Raw genomic sequence first — 24,228 nt, forward strand, 5'->3', positions numbered from 1 at the left:
TGAGGCCCACAAACCCCACAATCTTCTGAATTAGTTGTTTAAGTTACCTCATTAGGAATTTCAGAAGTCAAATACATATACTCATGATATTATATTCCATTTCTAGAGAACTTAAGGAAGGAGGAAACTTCTGCTAACTAGGGTTTTTGCCGACCGGTCAGTCTTGGGACTGATCCCAAATCTCAGCCTTGTTTTAAGACCATTTGGCACCCAGAAACAACCTCTGCATGACTTTAAAGATTTTGAGAGATCTGGCTGGGATTAAATACTCTTTGAGGCTGGTTTTGGAGGCCCAGTAAAATTTCAGTCTTCTGGATTATCATAAACCCAAGATTTTAGACATCAAGTATATATGCTCATCGTTTCAGATGACCCCGGCACTTCCAGTGAACTTAAGGAAGGAGAAACCTTCTGCCGACTAGGGCTTGTTGGCGCTTTTTGGTCCTGAAACCAAATCCCAACCCCTTTCCCCCCCTTTTTTGGCCGTTTGGCACCTTTTTCTTACCTCAATCTCTTCCCGACCTCCACCATTCGGCCCTCGCTGGCCACGGCAGTCCTCCCTCCCCGTTCCCGCCCCCACCATCCCCCTTCTCATCACACAACCCCTTCCCCACACCACATTTCCCACCCCTCCACCCAAGTCACCATGGCCACCGGTACAACCACCACCGCCCGTGAACATCTCCTGGTGGTGCGGAGGCGCAGCCCGCACATGCGCTACACGCTGAGCCCGGAAAACCTCCGCAGCCTTTCGGCGCAGGGTGGCTCTGGGAATGGGGGAAGCTCTAGAGGAGGAGCTCCCGAACCGATGGGCCTGCAGAGGGCCAACAGTGACACGGACCTGGTGACATCAGATAGCCGTTCCTCCTTAACAGCCTCTACGTACCAGTTCACGCTTGGGCGAGGGCAAAACCTGGTCATCTCTTGGGACATCAAGGAGGAGGTGGATGCCACTGACTGGATTGGGCTGTACCACATCGGTAAGATGTTTTGGGGTGTGGGAAAAGTCTCTATTGAAAGTAATTCCTTTAAACGGAAGGTAAACTTGTATTTACTAACTGTTACTTAATTTTCTGTTCATTTTTTCATCACTGTATAACCATTTATTTCTCTCTAGTAATAGAAACACAACCTGCAGGCCTTTTTTTTAATAGTATAGCTAACCAAATTGCAGAAAATAATAAAAACCTCCTCATTCTACGTTTTGGACAAACAGGTAGTTCTGGTCAAAGGTTTGGTTGAGCTAATGTTGTTAATTAATGATGCTCAAGCAAGCAGATTGCAATTCTGTTTGGTAGCAAAGTGTTTGTCTTCTGTTTGTCGTAAGTTTTCATGCAGAGAATGTGGCCTGTAGAATGTAAATTGTCATTGCAGTTTAGAAAGTTTTGGTAATTCTGTCTTTTTGTCATGTACTCTGCGTAGGCCAAAATGACATACATGATATACAGTTTTTTATATTTTGAAGTCAACAGAAATGTTGTTAGCAACACACTTTACTTGCATAATCCGATGTAATTCTGAGTGAAACTAAGCACCAAGATAGTAAATTCAGCTGTTTTGATTTTATGTTTCTTTCTTTCACAAAAAACAATAACAAAATGCTTTTGCTCATTACTCATCCCTGACACACACACACACACACACACACATATACAAATGTGTATAAATTAATTAATTACTTAACTGAGGTAATATGCTGTGTGAAAGGTGTTTTTTATAATTTGATTAGACTTAAACCAAAATATAACTGGCGCCAACCAAAATATAAGACTATTTCTAAAAGTGAACACTGTCCACACTGAATGTTAGATGTGCAACATGCTACATCTAAACTAAATCATTCCCATTATAATTAACAACGTAATATAAACCAGACATTTCTATACACAGTAAATACTGTTATACCGCCCAGCCCAACTGTGACCTACTGTGTGGGTTTAATATGTTGATGAAGCAAGTGATTGCAAGTGAATGAGCAAATGAAAACAGATGAACTGCTGACTCTGGCTTAATTGCATTGTGTCATTAGCTACGTTTTATCTCGTCCTCTCCTCCGCACTTGCGCTGATGGTTGAATCTAGTTGCTCAGCACTATTTCTGATGGCTTTGAGAGCCCATAAATGCTGTAGTTTTGATTTGTAGAAGAGAGGTGGGAGGATGAGCAAAATGTGTCTCATGAGACACCAACCAACCATGAACAAACTCCACCCACCAGTATCCCTAGATACAGACTATAAGAGCAACTGCAATACAATTAACCATTCACTGACTTGCAGTGAATTATAGGCTACGCACATTTGTTATGTTCAGAGACAATATTCTACTGTGTCATTTAGAGTGATTGCAGGTAATGTGGGACACACTGTTGTGTTTGATATTTCTTCGTATTTCCTCTGTGTAGTGTAGTGATATTTAGCTATTCAAAGATCTTTAATTAATAGTATTGTGTGATTGGTTGATCCATTTGGCATTTAGAAAATACATTTTAAAATACATTTTTATTCTTAAATTACATTGTAAAACATCTTTCGGGTCTAGTGCCTTTTAAATTGCTAACAAACAACAGTAAACAATGTTGGAAGTTAACTACCAACATGTGCACTAATAACAACCCATGCATTTTTGTTATGGTTGTAATGTAAACTAGTGAAAATGTCCTTCTTGCATGGAAAGAAAAATGATACTTAAGAGAATTTTCTTAGCTAAAGTAAAGCATTAGCTTGAATCAAATCAAGCTTGATTAAGGCTTGAGAAATACAATCTCTATAGAATTAGATTCTTGGAAGTGGGAATTTAGTGGTGCGTTCAATGGTAACGATACCTGGAATTGTGCATCTCACTGTGCTATTACTTTTCTGTGATCTGTCTTTCATTTTGCAGTCCTACCCCAATATTATTATCATAAAACCGCTCAAGTACCCACAACAGCATGCAGTCATTACTCATGTCTTATTCAGGCATAGCACAAATATTGTTTGTATATGATTTCATGATTAATTGACAAAAACGTGCTTATTTTTCTCAGACATAAAGTATATTATATATAGTTCAAGTGTCAGTAAACAAGATTTTATTCTCATTCTTGCTGTGTTATGTACACTAGTATGAGTGCAGGGTTCAAGATCTGTTTGACAGTCATGGTCAGTGAAAGCCAATCCCTCACACTACTATAGCCGGCTTCATGGGGCCATCGATCAGGACTGGGGAATTCCTCTGTGGTCTGTCCCAGAGAAAGGCCTCCGCTGAGGGATTGTGCCAGCCATCGATCCACTCAGATCCTCTGGAGTTTCATTCACAGCCTTGTTTTCCCCATGGGAGTGACCAGGTCCTGATTTATGACCTGTATTACACACAAAAAAGAACAACTGCCTTAAAGGAATAGCTCCCCCAAAAATGAAAAGATCTCTTGAAAATGTACTCACCCTCAAGACATCAAAATGTAGACGAGGTTGCTTCTTCCTTTGAATAGATTTGGAGAAATGTATCATTACGTCACTTGCTTACAAGTGGATCCTCTGCATTGAATGGGTGCCGTCAGAATGAGACCAGAAAACTGCTGATAGAAACATCAACAATAATCCACACGACTGCAGTCAATCATTCAACATCTTGTAAAGCAAAAGGCTGCATGTTTAAAAAACCAAATCCATCAAGATTTAAATGTTGATTCTTACCAAAATATGAGTCCATAATAACACTTCCCCCAATGAAAAAGTCAAACAGTCTGAATCAGGAGAAAAATATGCACGATTGTTTCTCTTTCTGACGGCACCCATTCAATGCAGAGGATCCATTGGTGAGCAAATGATGTAATTCTAAATTTGACCAAATCTGTTCAGATGAAAAAAACTAAAACTCATCTACGTTTGGATGGCCTGAGGGGGAGTAAAAAAAGATATCCTCTTCAGATGTACTGCATTACATTTTAATGTATTCATACATTTTTGTGAAAAGATTTAACTCATCACAAAAACAGCATACTTGGTTATATCTCAGCCTAAAGTGAAATAAAATAAATATTAAAAGACATTTTCCATAAGGAAATTAAATCCTTTTTGCATTATGACATTATTGTCATGACAAATTAAGCACATCTTCACATTCCTAAAAATGAAAAATAAATAAATGATCAAATAAATCGAAAGTAATATCATATCATTATCATGGTAATATTTGTTCTACTTCATTTTTTTGTACTTTTTTTTAGCACAATTGTTATAAAGAATAATACATTAATGATTACTTGAAGGCAAAATGTGCTTAATTCTCCAATCCAATCCAAATAAAAGGGGAAAAAATCATAATATATATTTTTTCTTACTTTAAAAATCAATCTTTCAAGATATAATTATATATCTATATATTCATAATTGAATTTGCAATTAAGACATTTTTTTTTTTCATAAGAGTCACAGACAGCTGTGTATGTCAAATTACATTTCACAAATGAAAAATTGAATAAATCTGCTTTAACTTTGTTAATTTGTCTTATTTTTGATGGTGTGCTCAGAATATATCCTGATTTTCCAGTAAGGCATTTAGCTGGTTTTTCCGGGAAGCTGGATGATGCACGGCGCTGGAGTCAGAGATGATTGATTTTTACGTGAGTCATGTGACACGGCCGGGTGAATTGTGGCTTCTTGTAGACGTTCACTAACAGAGGCCCAGTGTCAGCACTGTGATATAGTTTCAGATGAGCTGCTGTTGATCACAGTAGACAAGGCTGGTCTATTTACTGAGGGTCTGACAGAATGAAAAGTGTCCCATAATTACTGATCACTGGCTGCCGTCACACCTAGAGAGAAACTGGGGCTGAACATAGAAACTCACTTCTGATGTCTGGTTCTTGTTCATAGTGTGGAAAAAAAGACTATAGAAGTCAATGACTACCAACAATTATACAGACATGGACGTTTGTGTAAATAGATTCTGGATCATATTGTGCAACTTTTTTTTTTTTTTTTTTGAATGCATAGGATTTTCACATCTCACTAAAGTCTTACATTAGACTATATTTTTCTTTGACTGCATTAGATATATTTAGTTTAGCTTATTTGTTTACAGGGGCTATGCACATTAACAATATAGCTATATTGAGACATGCACTTGTATTATTATTATGATCATTTTTTGGGAAGGTTTTTAAAACGTAAACGTCAGATTGTTTATTTAGAGTATATAGAATGTCTTGAAGCTTTTTTTTACCCACAATATTTACACCCAATTCTGATTTGCTTTTCAATTCCCATCTTTAGTATTTACTGTCTGTAATGTAATTTAGCAAGTTCTAAAATAGCAGTTTTGAACTATATATAATGGGGTAAGAATCAAATTAGCTCCATATGTTTATTTTTTTATTAAATTTAATTTAATTAAATTTTGTCAATTACAAAAACTGGAGAATATTTGAGTCATCACATTTTTTAAATAATTGTCCTAATAAGGCCTAATTCTCCCTCATGTGGACAAATTGCTTAATTGGGAGTTTCGTCATAAGATGTAATTCACTCTTTTGTTCAGATGCTGGTTGTCCAGAATTAGAGAGCGGAAAGGAGAAACAGATTGTGTCACAGAGTGAGAGATAATCAGCAGTGGGTCATAGGGGCTCTGGTTCATGTGGCTGTATTGATTATACAGGCTCAGACTGGAAATTGAAGCTAATGTGCTCATAGACTCAATAGTTCACCCACAATACGTCCTGTCTGCTTTGAATCACTGCCAATCAATTCAGCAGTGCCTTCTTTATACTTTGCCACTAGATGCTCTACTTGTAGTCGAGCTTAATCAATATAATCAATTGTCCCACGTCTGATTAAACTTAATATTTTCTTTATTTATAATTTTCTGTATTTAAATAATCTAGATCGTATATGTCGACTTCATATATAAATATTTAATACACTTTCATTCACTATATTTTTGTATTATTATATTACAATTGTATTATTATTCATAGATAAATAGACATATATATAGATATATTATAGAATTAATATAAGCATTACTGTTAACATATGAATTATTAACACTATATATTGAAAGGGAATGTAGAGTTAAAACCCAAGGACCAGATATGAGGAATGAAGACCAGGAGTCAGAGATGCGTTCAGTTAAAGAAAAATGTACTGGAGAACATGGTTTGCAGTTTCATCAGAAGTCAGCTTCAGTACTCTCGATGGAGTTCGTAGGCCGCTCTGAGTACAATTCAAAATCAACAAAAACTATTTTACCCTGACAGAGGATACTAATTGCGTCAATGCTTAAGTCAACAAAATTCTGATTGGTTCTTAAATCTAGATAAACTTAGACAGTTTCCACATATGGACGTAAACGATTCAAACATATCTTCTGACAACTATTTTGGTGACAAGTGATCCAAGGTCAGGCGCAATACGTCTCTCCAAAGACGTATATCTGATACGCTGGACACTGGCAGAAGAACGTTTGTCCTGGGACTGTCTGAGCTTCGCCCTGTACAGACAGATACTAACACACATACGCAGAAAACTTATCAGAACTTCAAGGCCTAGCCCTAGCTAGAGTTTTACTATGAAGTCATCATCTTATAGAGTAGAAGTACAGCATAAAGCAGGATTCTTTAATATCTCATAAGCGCACATAAGGTTACACATTTCACTCTTGCCATAACTTGATTAATAGTCAAACAAGAAATAATGTAATAATATAATTAATAACGATATGAAGGATATGGCAGCTCAGCATCCAATCCTTTAATATAGTATTAATTAAAACTCTATACAGTATATTAATAATGTTAATTCTAAAATGAGTTGCAAATGCCGATTAATGCATAACATCAATACTAAATCTAGAATTGTCAGTGTGTGTGTGTGTATGTGTGTATATATATATTATAATGAATTAAACCTTGCTAATCATCGGGAAGAAGGAGGCGGGAACCGGCGGACAATCAAACAACATTTTAATAAAGCAAAATAAACACAAAACAGCGCACCAGCCCCTCACGGACGACTGGTGCGCGCAAATAAAAACCAAAACACAACTAAAAGCCCAGGCCTGGTCCTCTCTCGTCCTTCACTGTCGTCGCTCCAGTTTTATATCCTTCCATCTCCTCCGTGGGCCTCGAGACCGGTGTGTCGAACAGGTGTAGCTCATCTCCAATCACTCCACCGGCCTCGCCCCACTCGTCACATATATATAGTTATTTTATGGTGCATTTGTGCTTCTATTTATTATGCATGCATGATTATATTGAGCTGTATTACTGTTCACTTTATGGAGTTGGATTTTTGAGAGATCCGAACAGATGGGAGCAGGTAAGAGTTTTTATTGATCAGGGGCATGTTGAGTTGAAAAGTTAACATCAGCTAAGAACATGGTCCCTTACCTTCAGGACAAACACTTTACCATTTGTTTGTTCTCAAGACCCTTAGAAAAGGCTTTAAGGGCTTGAGAGAATAGGCCTGAGGTGTGGCACAATCGATCAACCAACCCTTTTGTTTCACAGCCACACATTCTTAATGAGATCTATTGACTCCTGGTGAAGTTATTTATGTATAAGACTAATATTGTGCCGACACAGATGAGACGTGTCCAGCGAAGGTTTGGGATTCGAAGAACCGTGGGGTGAATGGCATTCAGAGAGGGCAGATCATCTGGAGACTGGAGCCCGGACCGTACTTCATGGAGCGTAAGTGAAAGCTTTGACAAACATGCACTTTCTTTTTCAAGAAGCAGGACTTCTGTCTGGGTTTGACAGTGTTTGTAAGACTGTTAGGATCAAATGTTTGGTTACACAACCGTTCAAAAGTTGGGAGTGAGTAATGAATATAATGTTCTTGATGATCAAATCAGCATATTAAATCAGCGCATAAAGAAAGAAAGAAAATATTGTGGTTTTCCGCTAAATATTAGGCAGCAAAAATGTTTTCAACATTGATTAATAATCAGAAATGTTTCTTGAGCAGCAAATCTGAATATTAGAATGATTTCTGAAGGATCATGTGACACTGAAGACTGGAGGAATGATGCAGAAAATACAGCTTTGATCACAGAAATAAATCACACACACACACACACACATATATATATATATTTATATATATATATATATATATATATATATATATAAATTATATATAGAAATTCATAATATAATTTATTATTTAATTTATAATAAAATGTATTATATATTTATAATAATTTATATATTATTTATTTTTTAAATTGTAATAATATTTTACAATATTACTGTTTTTATTGAATTTCTGATCGAATAATTGCTGCCTTGATCACAATAACCTGAGTATTAATTTGAGATAAATCTGCCTCTATTTAAAAACAAAACAAATACTTTCAGAGTTGTAAAACAAAAATGTGCGAATACTACTTTAGTTTTTCTGCTTACATTTTTTCACATTCAATTCAGTGTGTTCCTTGTCATTTATTTGTAAATATTTGTATGATTTTCAAGCAATTTCTGAGTGAAAATAGTTTCTATACCATTATTTTCTTTAGTGTAGCAGCCTAGGTACAACATTTTATTTCTCATCAGACTGAAAAATCCCGTGCGCATTGATTCCTGGGAATTACATAAAGCCAGCCAATCAGATTACAGCTTGCCTTTTGAGAAAGCTCTTGGCATTTTTGTGTTCGTTATGGATTAGATGGTCTATGAACATGCTGTCTGAGACTGAAACAATAATAACAAATATGTTATTGTGTGAGAATAATAATGGAGATATGTGTTGTTTATATTTCAAATATTTGAGAAACATGGTCTTGTGTTTATATTTCTCAGCTGAGACCAAAATCTGTTTCAAATATTATCATGGAGTGAGTGGAGCGTTGAGGGCCATCACACCCTGCATCACGGTCAAGAACCCTGGAGTTACAGTAAGTCTGCGTTGACTTTCGGATCTAAAAGTGTTAGTTGAGTTGTTGAGCTGCAAAATGCTTATGTTGATCAGGCACTCCTTGAATTATGCTTAATATAAAGGTGAATTTGTCACGTGAACTTGAGTGAAACACATGAAAGCATTACTCATCGAAATGGCATAATGTTACGTTTCATACCAGTAGATTTGTCCAGCTTTTAAACCCTTTTTTAGTTATTTATATGTCAGAGCTGTGGCCTAGAGGTTAATGGACATGTTCCCACAATCTATCTGAGGTGCTTATTTGGAGGGCCAAGGTTCAAATCATGTTTGTTGTATTTAGATTATATATATATAAATAACAAAAAGGAAAAAAAGAGTTGTAGCACAAAGTATATTATTATTTAGTATTTTTTTATTAAAAAAAATGCAGCCAAAATATTAATATTGTGAAATATGATTAAAATGTAAAATAATGGTCTTAAAATGTAATATATTTTAAAATATATATAAAATATTAAATATAAAATATTAAAATATATTTCTGTGATGCAAAGCTGAATTTTCAGCATCATTCCTCCAGTCTTCAGTGTCACATGATCTTTCAGAAATCATTCTAATATGCTGATTTACTGCTCGAAAATATAAATTATTATATTCAGTCGAAAACACTTGTGCTGCTTAATATTTTGATCTGTGATTCATTTTTGAGGATTCTCTGATAGTTAGGAAGTTCAAAAGAACAGCATTGATCTGAAATAGAAATATTTGTAATAATACAAATGGTAATACTGTCACTTTTAATCAATTTAACATTCATTTCTTTAAAAAAAAAGTAGTGTCATTAAATTAAAAGAAATATACTTAATTAATCCAGCCAGTATTGTTTTGACTGTTTATGGTTCTTAAGTAACAAACGAACTTATTGCATTAATATAAAATACATTTGAAGTTTGTGCATATAGGTTATTTAACAATGCTTCGAACCGACAAATGGAGTAGATATATTTCACATTTTCACATCATCTCCACTTGCGTGTGTTTCTTAGTCCTTCTCTGCCTGTGTGTCTGCAAGCTCAATTATCAGACGCTGGAGTTTGAGAGGTATCATGTTCACAGGCATGCAGGGAATGCACAGGAAGTAGAGAGCCCTCTTTGATATGCTTAGCGCTGGACTGCCAACACGACGCCACAGAACTAGTGCAAAGGGCATATTCCACCCTCTGTGACATGAGCCTGAGCTCGAACCCTACAGTGAGCGGACCGATTCACTCACAGAGCATTACTGATTTTATCTGTGTGCTGTTGAAAAGAGAATGAATATGGCAGATCATGTGCTAAAACTATCCGTGATTCCTCTGGCAATGGAACATTTGGGAACAATGGGATGGAGATATTTTCCTGTATCTGAATTCTGAACTTATATTTTGAAAATGGCATTTTGATAAAATTACTGTTGCTACTTTGTATGATGTGGATCAATGCAGAACACGTTTTGTGCAAATACACACTGAAAATTACACACATTTAATGTGAGTTAAATGTGCATTGGCTTAACATATGGATATTATAATCTCATTCAGTGTTGAGGCTCTGTGGCTGAACGAGAGAGTCTATAATCATAAATCACACACTGTCACGTCAATGAGCAGGAACATTGAATTATTCACAACCATGTTCCTGAACCTCTCTAACATTTAACATAATAACCATAGATTCAACAAATCTTTTCAACAAATCAAATTAAATTAATTAATATATGGAAGAAATATTTAATACATATGTGAATATAGTAAATAACTATGAAATAAATGGGTACACACACACACACACACACACACACACACAGAGTATATATGTATATGTATACAATATGATAAAATAAAAATGAGATAAAAAAAAAAAACAAATGCAGCAAAATTGCTCAAGCTAACATAAAAAAAAAAAAAAAAAAAAAAAAAAATATATATATATATATATATATAAACATCTCAGTGAAAATAAGATCTCACTGCTCTGTGTCTCTATATCATAATGTGTAACTGTGTGTTATGCTTTCCTCTCCAGGTCGGGGCAGAGGGGCTGGTAGATGGACAGGCGGTCACTGAACACTGCAGGAAATTAGTCAGCTTTACTCTGTCAGGTAAGAACAGATTATAATTACTACACCTACTCTCATTTTAGTAAAAGAGACTGAGGATTTCTTAATGAAACCGGTGCGTTGAGGGACTCCCGCGCCACTAGAGACGTGAGCTGCCGGACCCGCGATCCGGATGGGAACCGCACCCGTTTACACGGCCGTCGGGCCAGGATGCCGGGCCGTCCATCCCCTGCCAGCGGCGCGGCCAACGAGAGTGATGCGGCCGCTAGAGGAAGCACCCGCCCCTCGAGCCCCGGACGGAAGAGGGGAGCGCATACGGCCGCCGGACTCCGCCCCTTACCTGGACCCTTCCTCCATGAACACTGCCCGACCCACATGAACCCCGCAGCATGACGAGGACACCAGATTCCCTGTTGTTCTGGACACTCTCCCCCTTTGGCCACTCTTATTCCCTGTTTTATTTGATTTTCTGCTAATAAAAGCCTCTCCGAGGCCTGACACCACGCCCACTGTCTGTCGTTGGCTCCTCCCATCACTATATATATATATATATATATATATATATATATATATATATATATACAGTATATGAATTCTGTAAGCCTAAAAGCCACTTTTTTTTTTACAATACAAACCTTCATTTAACCGTGGTAAAATCATTACAATGCACAACTTCAAACAGTGTATTGCTGTTTAAAAAGACTGCAATAATGCATGCATTACATGTAAATAAAAATAATTATCTTTTATATTATCAAAAAACTATTCATGCACCAAGTAATATAGTTAATTTTGTCTGAATGGTTTTAATTTTTAAGACACATTTTAAAATGATTTGAAATGCATCTCATTCTAACAAAATATACAATCTGACATAATAGTGAAGTGTTGGCTTAATTAAACTCCTCTATATATATCTGCCCTCTTGTGTAAATGAGCTGCTAGTGCAGATAGACGGCACATTGTGTGTGTGTGTGTGTGTGTGTTTATTGCAGATATCAGGGCTCAGGGTCTGAAGAAGGGCATGTTTTTTAATCCGGACCCCTATCTGAAGATGAGCATTCAGCCAGGCAAGAGGAACGGCTTCCCTGCATTCACTCACCACGGCCAGGAGAGACGAACCTCTATCATATCCAACACCACTAACCCTGTGTGGCACGGAGAGGTAATTCATATTCATGTGTGATCATGGACTGGGGTGGATAATGAGGTGTGCTGTTTGTGTTGATTCTTCAGCGCTTAACCTCTGGATGCTGCAGGGTGATGTCCCTGCTGTCAGTTAATGGGATGTAACCAAGTAGGGCTGAGAGGTTTTCGGTAAAAGCATAGTGCCCTTGAGCACAGTGCCCTTTCTCCAGAAATCACTGCACTATGAGTTAGTAACATCTTCTAAATGGGGGAATTTCTAAGAATTCTACCATGGTACATTTCCAAAAGGTATATTTAAAGTAAATAAGATCTTATATAATATTGAATATACATTACTGTAAGATTAATTACGATTTTTACTTCCACTGCACAAAAACATAACTGTATACCATAATTTTCATACTACTTTTCTTTTCCCCTGGCCTTCAGAAGTATACTTTTGTTGCTCTGATGACGGATGTTTTGGAAATCGAGGTCAAGGACAAATTTGCAAAAAGTCGCCCGATCATCAAACGCTTTTTAGGTCAGCTGACCATGCCAGTGCAGAGACTGCTGGAGAGACATACCGCCGGGTCAGTATTCACTGTTGAAATATATCATGTATGAGCTTCATGTATGAGTTATATCCTCAGAGGATCTTACAGTTCATATTTGTCCACAGATGTTTATGCAATCATAACTTTTGTAATAATTTAAATGATAAATATTATTGTAAAAAATATATTTTTTGCATCCATAGATGAGGTAGATACTGTATTTGGTACAATACCTGTGTATAAACCTATTATAACAGATTTTATTACAAGAAAATAATTTTTATCTTTGATTTATTTTCGGGGAAAAAGGGATCAACATGTGAGCTACACACTTTGTCATCGTCTGCCGACAGAAAATGTGAGTGGACAGCTTCAATTCAGGATGGAGATCACCTCCAACGGACATGAAGGTACAGACTACTATATTCAATATTAGTCAAAAGTTTAGGGTTGATACACTTTTTTATGATTTTGAAAAAGCCTCTTTTGCACATCAAGGCGGCATTTATTTGATGGAAATGTTAATATAATTTAAATGACCTATTTTCTATTTTAATATATTTATATTCCTGTGATTTAAAGCTGTATTTTCTGCATCATTCCTCCAGTCTTCAGTGTCACATGATCCTTCAGAAATCATTCTAATATGCTGATTTGATGACATTTTAAACATTTGAAAACAGTTGTGATGCTTAATATCAAAATTTTTTGGAATTAATATTATGTATTTAAAATTTGAATTTGTTGTAACTGTCTATATATTTTGTAAAATTACAAATGTTCACTTCACATTGATCACTTTTGATCGTGTTTAAATTTCTTGTAAAACACAAATGTAAATGTAATTCTTGTAAACTATAAACAGCCTACAGTTAGCTAATGAAGTATATTACTTGGTTGAAATATATATTAATTAATTTAAGGGGGGGGGGGGGGGGGGGTTATTGGGTCCCCTTTGTGTTTAATTCTGCACAAGATCCTTTTTCAGCTTTCTTTGATAAATATAGAAAGTTCAAAAGAACAGCATTTATTTGAAATAGAAATCATTCTATCATTATAAATTTATTTACTGTCACTTTTGATTAATTTGATTGATAAATAAAAGTTTTATGCTTTTGTAGATGCCGTGGGGTCTCTGTTGGGTGCTTCCTCTATGAATGGAGATCCAGGGAGCCCATCAGATGATGAGGATGTTTTGCATCCTTCATCCCGCATGGCCAGGGGTCCCTCGCCCACTGGCTCTGAATGGTCCCTTCACGGTGACACCTTTAGGACTGATGAGTGCATGATGGACCCTGATGAGGATCGGCTCTTGAGAAACGGAGCCCCAGACTTGGCTGAAGGATCCCCGGGCCACACTCATCGTCAGGCCTCACTTAACGACTATCTCGATGCTATTGAGGCCCCTAAGGGCCCGGGAGACAGACCTCTTGGGGCTGCCTCACCTAAACTACGCTCCAGTTTCCCGACCGACACACGGCTTAATGCTATGTTACATATAGACTCTGATGAAGACGAGGAGGGACATGCCTCCCGGGATCCGGCATTGACCTATGGCGGTCCGCGGCCTGGTGGACAAACTTCATCTGAACAGGACAAAGGGGAGGGTCCTGTCAAAGAGAGGCTTGAGTCGGAAGCGGCGAGCAGTGCCACAGATACGGAGGCCACGGCATCGGGGTCAAGCAATGGCACCACAAAGAACCAAAATGGAGGTGCAGAGGATAGTCTGGATGGAGCAGCTGCCTCTGGAGATTCGACACAGAACACCGGGAGCTCTCAACGGCCAGCTCCCAAAATACAGGTCTGTAGGGTCTGGCAGCTTTATTCTATTCTATTCTGTCTGTCTGTCTTTCTGTCTGTCTGTCTCTCTGTTGACTGTCCTCTGTCTGTCTGTCTTTCTGTCTGTCTCTCTGTTGAATGTCCTCTGTCTGTCTGTCTGTCTGTCTGTCTCTCTGTCGTCCGTCCGTCTGTCTGTCGTCCGTCTGTCTGTTGTCTGTCTGTCTGTGGTCTGTCTGTCTCTCTGTTGTCCATCTGTCGTCCGTCTGTCTGTCTGTCTGTCTCTCTGTTTGTCCGTATGTCGTCTGTCTGTCTGTCTCTCTGTTGTCCGTCTGTCTGTCGTCTGTCTGTCTGTCTCTGTCTGTCTGTCTGTCTCTCTGTTTGTCCGTATGTCGTCCGTCTGTCTGTCTGTCGTCTGTCTGTCTGTCTGTCTCTGTTTGTCCGTATGTCATCTGTCTGTCTGTCTGTCTCTCTCTCTCTGTCAGTCTGTTTTTCTGTCTGTCTCTCTGTTGTCCGTCTGTCTGTCTGTCGTATGTCCGTCTGTCTGTCTGTCATCCGTCTGTCTGTCTGCCTGTCTCTGTCTGTCTCTGTCGTCCGTCTGTCTGTCTGTCGCCTGTCTGTCTCCGTCTGTCTGTCTCTCTGTTTATCCGTCAGTCTGTCTCTCTGTCTGTCTCTCTGTTGTCCGTCTGTCTGTCTGCCGTTTGTCCGTCTGTTTGTCTGTCTGTCTCTTTGTCTTGTCTCTCTCTCTGTCTTGTCTTGTCTGTCTCTCTGTGTTGTCTGTCTCTGTCTTGTCTTTTCTTGTCTGTCTCTCTGTCTTGTCTTGTCTGTCTCTCTGTCTTGTCATATCTGTCTCTCTGTGTTGTCTGTCTCTCTGTCTTGTCTTGTCTGTCTCTCTGTCTTGTCATATCTGTCTCTCTGTGTTGTCTGTCTTGCTGTCTTGTCTTGTCTGTCTCTCTGTGTTGTCTGTCTCTGTCTTGTCTGTCTCTCTGTCTTGTCCATCTGTCTGTCTGTCTTTGTCTGTCTCTGTCTTGTTTTGTCTGTCTCTCTGTCTTGTCTGTCTCTCTGTCTGTCTTGTGTGTCTGTCTGTCTGTTTTAAACCTCCATGGAAGATAAAATATATTCCATAAATTATTTATGTAGAAATAATGTAAGTAGAAATTATTTGGTTGAATCAAGCATAAAACTGCAATTTTTATTTATTTATTTATTATTATTTTTTTTACATATCTCAGCCCTCATTTTAAGTAATAATAATTATCATCGTAAATGTTCTCAATATGTATTGTGAAGTTGTTCTTCCTTTGCATCATTATACTTTATCCATTTGTTCCAGGATGAGGAAGGAGTTGCACCCAAGGCGGTCACTGGGCATGAAGGATCATTAGAGGCCGCTACAGTCACAGAGTCCTCAGCATCTGCCAGTAATTCAGCTAGTGAAGGGGGCGGAGCCACAGCAGCTGAGCAGCCAGAGCAGGGGAACTCCAGTGAGCCGGCCAATGAGGAGGAGGAAGATGCCGAAATCTGGCAGAGGAGGCGGAGTCTGCAAGCATCAGGGAACGCATCACAGGCTGAAGGGGTGGAATTAACCAATGATGTGAGAAGGGTAGCTGACGCATCACAGGCTGCCACAGTAACAGATGGAGAGATGGGTAACTTCCTGTTATTTATTTACTTCTTATTATTTATTTATTTATGACAGTGGTTATCAATCTTCTGTCAGCTTTTAATTATTATAAATAATAATATTATAATATTAAAGGGAATAAAAAATATTTTATTAAAATAATTTATTATAAATATTATTTTATTGAAATAAATGTTAACTGTTAATAACTGTTATATTTAATGAACATTCATTCATTAAATAGCATGAATTTGTTGTTAATGCTGATCATACTAGTATAAGTAGAATAAATACAAATAAGAATTGTTATTATTAAAATAAAATATATAACATTAAGAAAATGAATATATTAATATAAAATAGAATATGTATTATATTAAAATATAAAATAGTATGTCTGATTTGTTGTTGTTAATAATAATAATAATAATAATAATAATAGTAATATATAGAACAATTAATGTCACCATAAATAAAATAATAATTATTAAAATATATTGTTTTTAAATATTAGGAAGATTAATAATATAATATTTATAATATAAAAATATAAAATAGTATATCAAGAACAGCACTGAAAATAATAAAAAAATATACAAAAAATATACATAGTACAATAAAGAAAAATAATTAAATTATTTTATTATTAAAATATATTATTATGTGAATAATAATAATTATTATTATTATAATTTTAAAACAGAAAATAATATATTTTAATATTATATAAAATATTCTTTTTTAAAATCAATATATTATTAATCAAATATTAATTATCTTCAAATAAAATGTAATTAACTTATTATCTGGCTCTATATAACAGGAGACTTTATGAATAATTTGTGTACAATATATGTACAGCATGTTGTCATTGATCTTTCACAACACAAATAACCCATCTTGCCCTTCTGAAGGAGCCAGTGCTCAAGTGAACGGCCATCAGCCAATGCAGTCTCTTCCTTCAGTCCGTCATGACATCAGCCGCTATCAGAGAGTAGACGAGCCCCTTCCACCAAGTGAGAGAATATTTTAGTATTTGTCTGAGATTCACCAAGCCTGTCCTAAAGTATCTTTTGAAATGACGCTCATTATATGATTATGTTTGACTATAACATTATAAGTGGACTTTAAATGTGTATATTGTAGACTGGGAAGCTCGTATAGACAGTCACGGCAGGATTTTCTATGTGGATCATGTGAACAGAACCACCACCTGGCAGCGGCCCACTGCTCCACCTGCACCTCAGGTCCTACAGAGATCCAACTCCATTCAACAGATGGAGCAGCTCAACCGAAGGTCAGTGTGTTTACACCAGCAGACATCTATCAAGATGGCATGAAATCAGCCTTGATTAGAGGAGAGTTTTGAGAACACCGTGACCTTAAGTTCCAGTATCTCTGGATTTATCTGAAATGCCATTTGTTAATCCTCACTTGTATGGAAAAAACAGCTCTTTAAAAATGTCACCCAGCAGTCACCACAGCAACCGAATCTATTCTGCCATTATCATGCTCTTTCAAAACATCTCTCATGCTCTCTCATCCGCTTTCTGTCCCTCAACTTGATTTCAATTTATTTTGCTTGATTAGCATGCATTTCACTTGCAAAAGCAGTTGTAGCATAGCTGTGTACAGAATCCGAAGTTAACAGTTCGCCAAGAATAAAATGTCAATGAAAATGAGATTCAAATCAAGCTTTTTTTTTAAACTAGGAACGTATGTGGAATATTCCATTCTCAGCTAAAAATAATGCAAAATGCAATGTCATGACTGGCGAGAATTGTTTGTGAAATACATTTTTTGTGATTCACAGGTTTGACAATTTAATTTAATTTAATTTAGCATCATCCATTTGATTTCATTAGCCATTATTATGTGCTTTAAATTCAAATAAAATATTTATAATTACATGTGTACTTTATGTTTCTTTTTTGGTGCTCAAGAAAAATTTCTTATAATCATGTTTGTTTCAATATATATCTACTTTTTTTTTATTTAATAAATGTGAATACCGTAATATTTTAACCACATGATTCTTCAATAGAATATAATAATTAAAACAGCATTTATTTTAAATATAAATCTTTTTGTAACATAAATGTTTTTTTACTATAATTTCTTATAAAGTGTGTACAATCATGTTGAATAAAAGTATTAATATATAAATGTTATTATTTATTAATATCCATATTTATAATACAGAGTTTTTTTTCTTTTAAAGTTAAAATGATACATATATGATTAACATGTATGATTACTTAATTTTAGTATTTTATTTTATACATTTTTGTCATTATTAATTTAAAACTGTAGAGTAGGCTGAAATAGAAAACTAATTTAGCAATAATAAATACATTACAGAATAATATGTATATATATATATATATTTTTTTTTTTTTTTTTGAAAACCTTAGTTTTTCCTTGATACTATAGAATTATAATACAAAGTTCAAAAGAACAGCATTTATTTTAAATATAAACCTTTAGTAACATAAAATCCTTTACTGTACTTTTTTGTAATTTCTTGCCTTTACTGTAAGTTTGATACATCCTTGTTAAATAAAAGTATTAAACTATGTACATATATCAATATCCATATTTGTACAGAGTAATTAAAAAAAAATTATACATGTATGATAAATTTGTATTTTATTTTATATATTTTTTCATTATTAATTTAAAACGGTAAAGTAGGCTGAAATAATACTGATTACATTATTACAAATAATAATGAATACATTACAGAAGCGACAAAATATAATTATGAATGATAAAGTACAGTTATCAATGTAAAAAGATTATCTTGTGAAAAATACATGCACATATACCAATAAATGTATGTCTTTGTTTTGTTCAGGTATCAGAGTATTCGGAGGACAATAACCAATGAGAGGACCGACGAACAGGCTGCAGAGATGCCTACAGATGAAAACGACCTGCTGCATCCCTCCATACCTGGTACTCTCTCACACACCACATACACACTCTGCATTCAGATGAGCTTGCTTAGTTAGATACGAGGAAATATGCAATAGAGAAAAACAGTTGTCCTCTCTTTTAGAGTACCGTCGGGACGGCGTGGTTGGTCCCGCTAGCTCTCGCTCGCGCTTGTCTCTGCTGCTTCAGTCCCCCAGCGCCAAGTTTCTCACCAGCCCCGATTTCTTCACCATACTGCATTCCAACCCTGTAAGTCTCCAAACACATGAATTATTCACACATTTTTTTTAACCACAAGCCAATTTTCCATCCCTTGAAGGAATTTTGTGGTTGTGGTGTTTTTTCCCAAACCCATCATCTGGTTCCATCATTCATTTTGGCGACCGATACTTTCGAAAGTATCATGTTATATTAGTTATTTTGTTGCATTTTTTTTTTATAAGGCGATTAGTATTACTTAAACACTGCGAAACACTCTTGTCTGATGTTTTTTTCTTTCTCAGAGTGCCTACCGCATGTTTACAAGTAACACGTGTCTAAAACACATGATCAGTAAAGTGCGACGGGACGCGCACCACTATGAGCGCTACCAGCACAATCGAGACCTGGTTGCCTTCCTCAACATGTTCGCCAACAAACAGCTGGATCTGCCGCGGGGCTGGGAAATGAAACACGACCACACGGGAAAGGTCTGGAAACATCTCTGCGCTCTGTGTTTTCACATTCTGGATATGTCTCTCTTTTCAGCCATTTTTTTCTACCCACTGCTTTTTATTTTACTATGCATTTCTAATTGAAATACAATGTTATTTATTGTTTGGATTTAAATATAATATCATATTCGATATAAAATGAATATGAACATTAGATATGGCAAAAAAGTTAATAAATAAACAATATATACCATTCAAGATTGGGGGGTGGTAAGATTTTTATCATGCTTTTGGAAAAAAAGGCTCTTATGCAGTATATATTTAAATTAAAAATACAGTAAAATATTCATTTTGAGAAATATTATTAAAATAAATTTTCTACTTAAATACATTTTAAAATGTAATTTATTCCTGTGATCAAAGCTGTATTTTCAGCATCATTGAGTGGCTAGTTGTCAATTGCCACATAACATCATTCAGGAAGTGCAGTAATACACTTATAATGGAAACTTAGCAGGAAAGCAGACATACAGTACCGCAGATAAATGTTTAAAATATGCCTTAAGAGTACAACCATAACACTTACTGTAAATATTTTATGTGTTAGTGTTTTACTGGTGCATTCATGTAAGTGCTTCAGCATGAATATAAGCGTCACATTTGTGGTTTTAAATCCCTCAACCTACTTACTTGCCATGATTGTGACTTCTTCTCAGCCTTTCTTCGTGGACCACAACTGCAGGGCGACCACCTTCACAGACCCCCGACTGCCGCTGCAGAGCGCCCGACCCAGCAGCCTCCTCGCCCACCGCCAGCACCTCAGCCGCCAGCGCAGCCACAGCGCAGGGGAGGTGAGCACACGACGCCTGGTGAGCCCTCCATACACGCGTCACAAGAGGCCTCCTCCAATCAGAGCTCGAGATTAGAGTCCAAGCCCCTCCCACGTGGTGTGCACCAGTTATCATTGCAGAAGGGATTTGAATGAACTTCTAGCCCTAAGCATTACACTTTGAGGCTCTTTTCATTTGGCCAAACATTCATAACACCATAGAAACCAATTTAGTTTTGCAAAAATATAGTTTAAATACATTTCAAAATGTTATGTTTTTTTTAGGAGACAAACTTGATTTAATTTCAAATAAATGTTGTTGAACTTACTATTTAAAATAAAAACATTCTGAAAAAGAAAAAGATGCATCATGGTTTTCACAAAAATATTAAGCACCACAACTTATTATTGATGATAATAGGAATATTTTTGAACGCTTTTCTGAAGGATCATGTGACACTGAAGACTGGAGTAATGATGCTGAAAATTCTGCTGTACATCATTGGAATACATCACACTACAAAATATATTAAAATAGAAAACAGTTATTTTAAATAGTACAAACATTTCCCATTGCTATTGTTTGTACTGTATTTTTAACAAAAATAAATGCAGCCGTGGTGAGTGTAAGAGACCTCTTTCAAAAAATATTCTTAAATCTTACTGACCTCAAACTTTTGCACAGTAGTGTTGATCATAATAAACCTTTATTTAACCAATAATAGAATGCTAAGAATAGCTGACATACTAATGAATATATTTTTAGTTGTAGCAGTTTCACATAAATCTTTACATCATAAATTATTCTCAGCAGGTTTCTCATTAGGGAATCTGATCTTCTGTCCCATGGTGGCCGTGTGGAGAACAGATCGCCCTCTTAGGCCTCTTTAGATATGCTGATTAATTTCATAGTGTTGGCCTCCGCTGCGTCCCAGCATGCACTGTGTCATTTTCACATCAGTCCACCCACGGTCCCCTGTGTGCGTGCATGTGTGTGTGTGTGTTTGTCAGTGGACCATATCTGGATGCATGTAAACAAGTTGTGTCTAAATATTATTCCACTAATCTTTAAATCCTGTGTCTTCATAACATAAAAATGCAAATTAGACCACTTAATTAAGAAAGTCCCCCTTCTCATATAAACACCTCGGGAATAAAGGACAGGAAAGGTTTACAATCCACTCAGCTTTAGCAAAAGAGCTGTCAGATCTTTAGTCAGAGGCTCTTTAATGAAGCTTTCATCTTTAAAGTACACTCACTAGGGAGCAAATATCAAGTGAATTATGGAAAAGCAGCTGAAGACTCGCAATTTAGTATTTACATGAAAATTACATAATGAATTAATTTATAGATCGGTCTTTGAAGGCTTTGCATGTGTGTATAATATTTGTTGTATATCATTATTTATTATTTTCTTATTTATTATTATTTTCTTATTTATTTTCATTATTTATTATTTATCTTTTTTTTAGATTAATAAACATATTAAGCATTTTAGTTTAATGCATGTATATTAAAAAGTACAAAAATGAATAAAATGTTTTTTGCTTTTTAATATATGTATAAATGAATGTTTAATCTTACAAAAATATTTAATAAATATCAATGTGCACATTAATCTTTTAAAACATTATTTTATATAAACACAGAAAACATATTTAATATATAACAAATATTTTGTAATTAAAAAAATAAATCATTATGCATTAGATTGCAATTTTATGTATTTATATATACACACACACACTGACATGGTTTTTTATAAAGATTTTCTATAATGTACATTGTGCAAGTTGACTTTTAATTAATGTTTTAATTAAACATTATGATCACTTCCTGCTATGTCTTTGTGCGACAGGTGGGCGATGACCCTCGGCATGCTGGACCCGCTGTACTGCCACGCCCCTCAAACACCTTCACAGCCAATCGCAACCAGTGTCAAGATGTAGTTCCTGTTGGTGAGTCGTTACAAGCCAAGCTTCATCAGAAAGTTTTTAGTTGTCAAATCCTTCATAATGCATTGTTTTATAAAAAATGTGGTGCCGCAAAGATGTTATAACTTCGTTTATAACAGAAGAGGCTATGTTTGACATTTCACCAATTGCTTTGTTCCTCTCTTTAAAGCCTATAATGAGAAAATCGTGGCATTTTTGCGACAGCCGAACATATTTGAGATCCTTCAGGAGAGGCAGCCTGAGCTCATTAGGAATCACTCGCTCAGGTGAGACTCAGAAATATTACAAAACAAACCTCCTGAGCTATTGATTATGAAAATGTTGACTTTTCTGATCTATAGGGAGAAGGTGCAGTTTATTCGTAATGAAGGAGCGTCAGGTTTAGCTCGCCTCTCCAGCGACGCAGACTTGGTGATTTTACTCAGGTACTTTTCCAGTGATTTCTGCATATTTTACCCTGCAAAACATGCCTGAAATTTGTTTTTTTAATAATTCATTTAGTGAGGTTTAAGCTTAAAACAGTTTCTAATAGCGAATTCCTACTGATTTGCAAAAACTGCCTAATATGACCTAATTTGATGATGTTAATATAAAGGAAAAAATTGCATAACATATTTAATGTTTTTCAAATTATGTATTATGATTTAATGAGAAAAATAATTCTTCAAAATGTATGATTTAACTTATAATCTGCAAAGTGGTGAAAAATGTGTTTAAATGCTCTATTTAATGTCAAAAAACTTATAAGCAAAAACAAAAATAAAATAAATTCTATAGATTCATGTTTAATAAAATCATGCATATATGTGAAAATGAGCTGAGAATTGAACAAATAGGACTGATGTCTCTGTGGCAGTTTATCTGGTGATAAAGAGACAGGACAAGATGTCTACAGAAGGTTATCAAAAGCAAAAATACTACAAAATGCTAATTTTTCATTAGCGAGTGAAGCATGCTTTAGCAAAACAGGCAAATTTTTGGAATCGGCACCCCAAAACTAATAAGAAACATGTATTGGATTTAATTCAGCAAATATGATCAAGGTTGTTTAATGAAGAAAATTTGGCTTCTTTAAATGTATCTTAATAATTATGTTTTGTTTTTTTCAGGATACATGTGTTCGCCTCCAAACGCTAACAATCTTTGTCTCTTTTTCTTCCTACAGCTTGTTTGAAGAGGAAGTGATGTCGTATGTGCCACCTCATGCCTTACTGCACCCCAGCTACTGTCAGTCACCTCGAGGGTCTCCGGTCCCCTCCCCTCAGAACTCTCCTGGTCAGTTCCTTTCAGTCACAACAAAAAACTTTCAAGAAACATTTTTGAATAGTGTTTGAAAAGATGATTCTAATTTCAAACAAAAGAGACTGTGTTTCTGGTTCCACTGTCCCTCCACAGCAGTGCTTTGTGGTTTGCTTGTAGAGCTTGACATGTGGTCGACCAGATTTCCTGGGTATTTTTTCAGTTAGCTGCCAAAGCATCAAATCCGCTGTTTGGGATTTTTTGTGTATAGTTGGAGTTCAGGGTTTTTTGTTAATCCCTGCAGGCTGGTTTTTAACCGTTATACTGACACTCTGATTTTCACAAGTCTGTTTGGAGAGTGGCAGACATCACGGTGCCAGAGGGGAATCATGGTCTAGCTCAACATGATCTGACTTTAGTCACCGCTGACGCTGAAGGATTACACTGTTCACTGGTCAGAGGGGGTTCTGGGAATTCTGCCGCTTTATTTTTTTGCTTGAAAAGAAACCATTCTGATAAACTTTAACTGGACTTATACTGAAGAATTTTGGAAAAGTTTTTGACCATATCC

At 36.0% G+C, this 24,228-nt stretch overlaps 1 protein-coding gene across 3 annotated transcripts in view; it reads left to right on the forward strand.

Annotated features, from left to right (window-relative positions):
* Positions 1–324: 324 nt before the first annotated feature.
* Positions 325–24,228, forward strand: part of hecw2b (HECT, C2 and WW domain containing E3 ubiquitin protein ligase 2b) — a 32,221-nt gene continuing 8,317 nt past the window's right edge. The window contains exons 1-19 of one of the 3 annotated variants that reach the window (XM_059553565.1): positions 325–980; positions 7,565–7,672; positions 8,783–8,877; positions 10,926–11,001; positions 11,955–12,124; positions 12,538–12,680; positions 12,954–13,054; positions 13,766–14,445; positions 15,754–16,069; positions 16,959–17,060; positions 17,191–17,341; positions 18,902–19,002; positions 19,106–19,230; positions 19,485–19,670; positions 20,351–20,503; positions 22,322–22,421; positions 22,588–22,684; positions 22,760–22,843; positions 23,584–23,693. In XM_059553565.1, the coding sequence (XP_059409548.1) occupies positions 647–980; positions 7,565–7,672; positions 8,783–8,877; positions 10,926–11,001; positions 11,955–12,124; positions 12,538–12,680; positions 12,954–13,054; positions 13,766–14,445; positions 15,754–16,069; positions 16,959–17,060; positions 17,191–17,341; positions 18,902–19,002; positions 19,106–19,230; positions 19,485–19,670; positions 20,351–20,503; positions 22,322–22,421; positions 22,588–22,684; positions 22,760–22,843; positions 23,584–23,693 (3,232 nt within the window). In that variant the 5' untranslated portion in view covers positions 325–646. Of the gene's footprint in view, positions 981–7,564; positions 7,673–8,782; positions 8,878–10,925; positions 11,002–11,954; positions 12,125–12,264; positions 12,397–12,537; positions 12,681–12,953; positions 13,055–13,765; positions 14,446–15,753; positions 16,070–16,958; positions 17,061–17,190; positions 17,342–18,901; positions 19,003–19,105; positions 19,231–19,484; positions 19,671–20,350; positions 20,504–22,321; positions 22,422–22,587; positions 22,685–22,759; positions 22,844–23,583; positions 23,694–24,228 lie in introns of those variants that run through there. The other 2 variants (XM_059553566.1, XM_059553567.1) reach the window with 2 other exon arrangements.

The sequence above is a fragment of the Carassius carassius genome, chromosome 7 (genome assembly GCF_963082965.1).
Source record: "Carassius carassius chromosome 7, fCarCar2.1, whole genome shotgun sequence".
Lineage (NCBI taxonomy): Eukaryota > Metazoa > Chordata > Actinopteri > Cypriniformes > Cyprinidae > Carassius > Carassius carassius.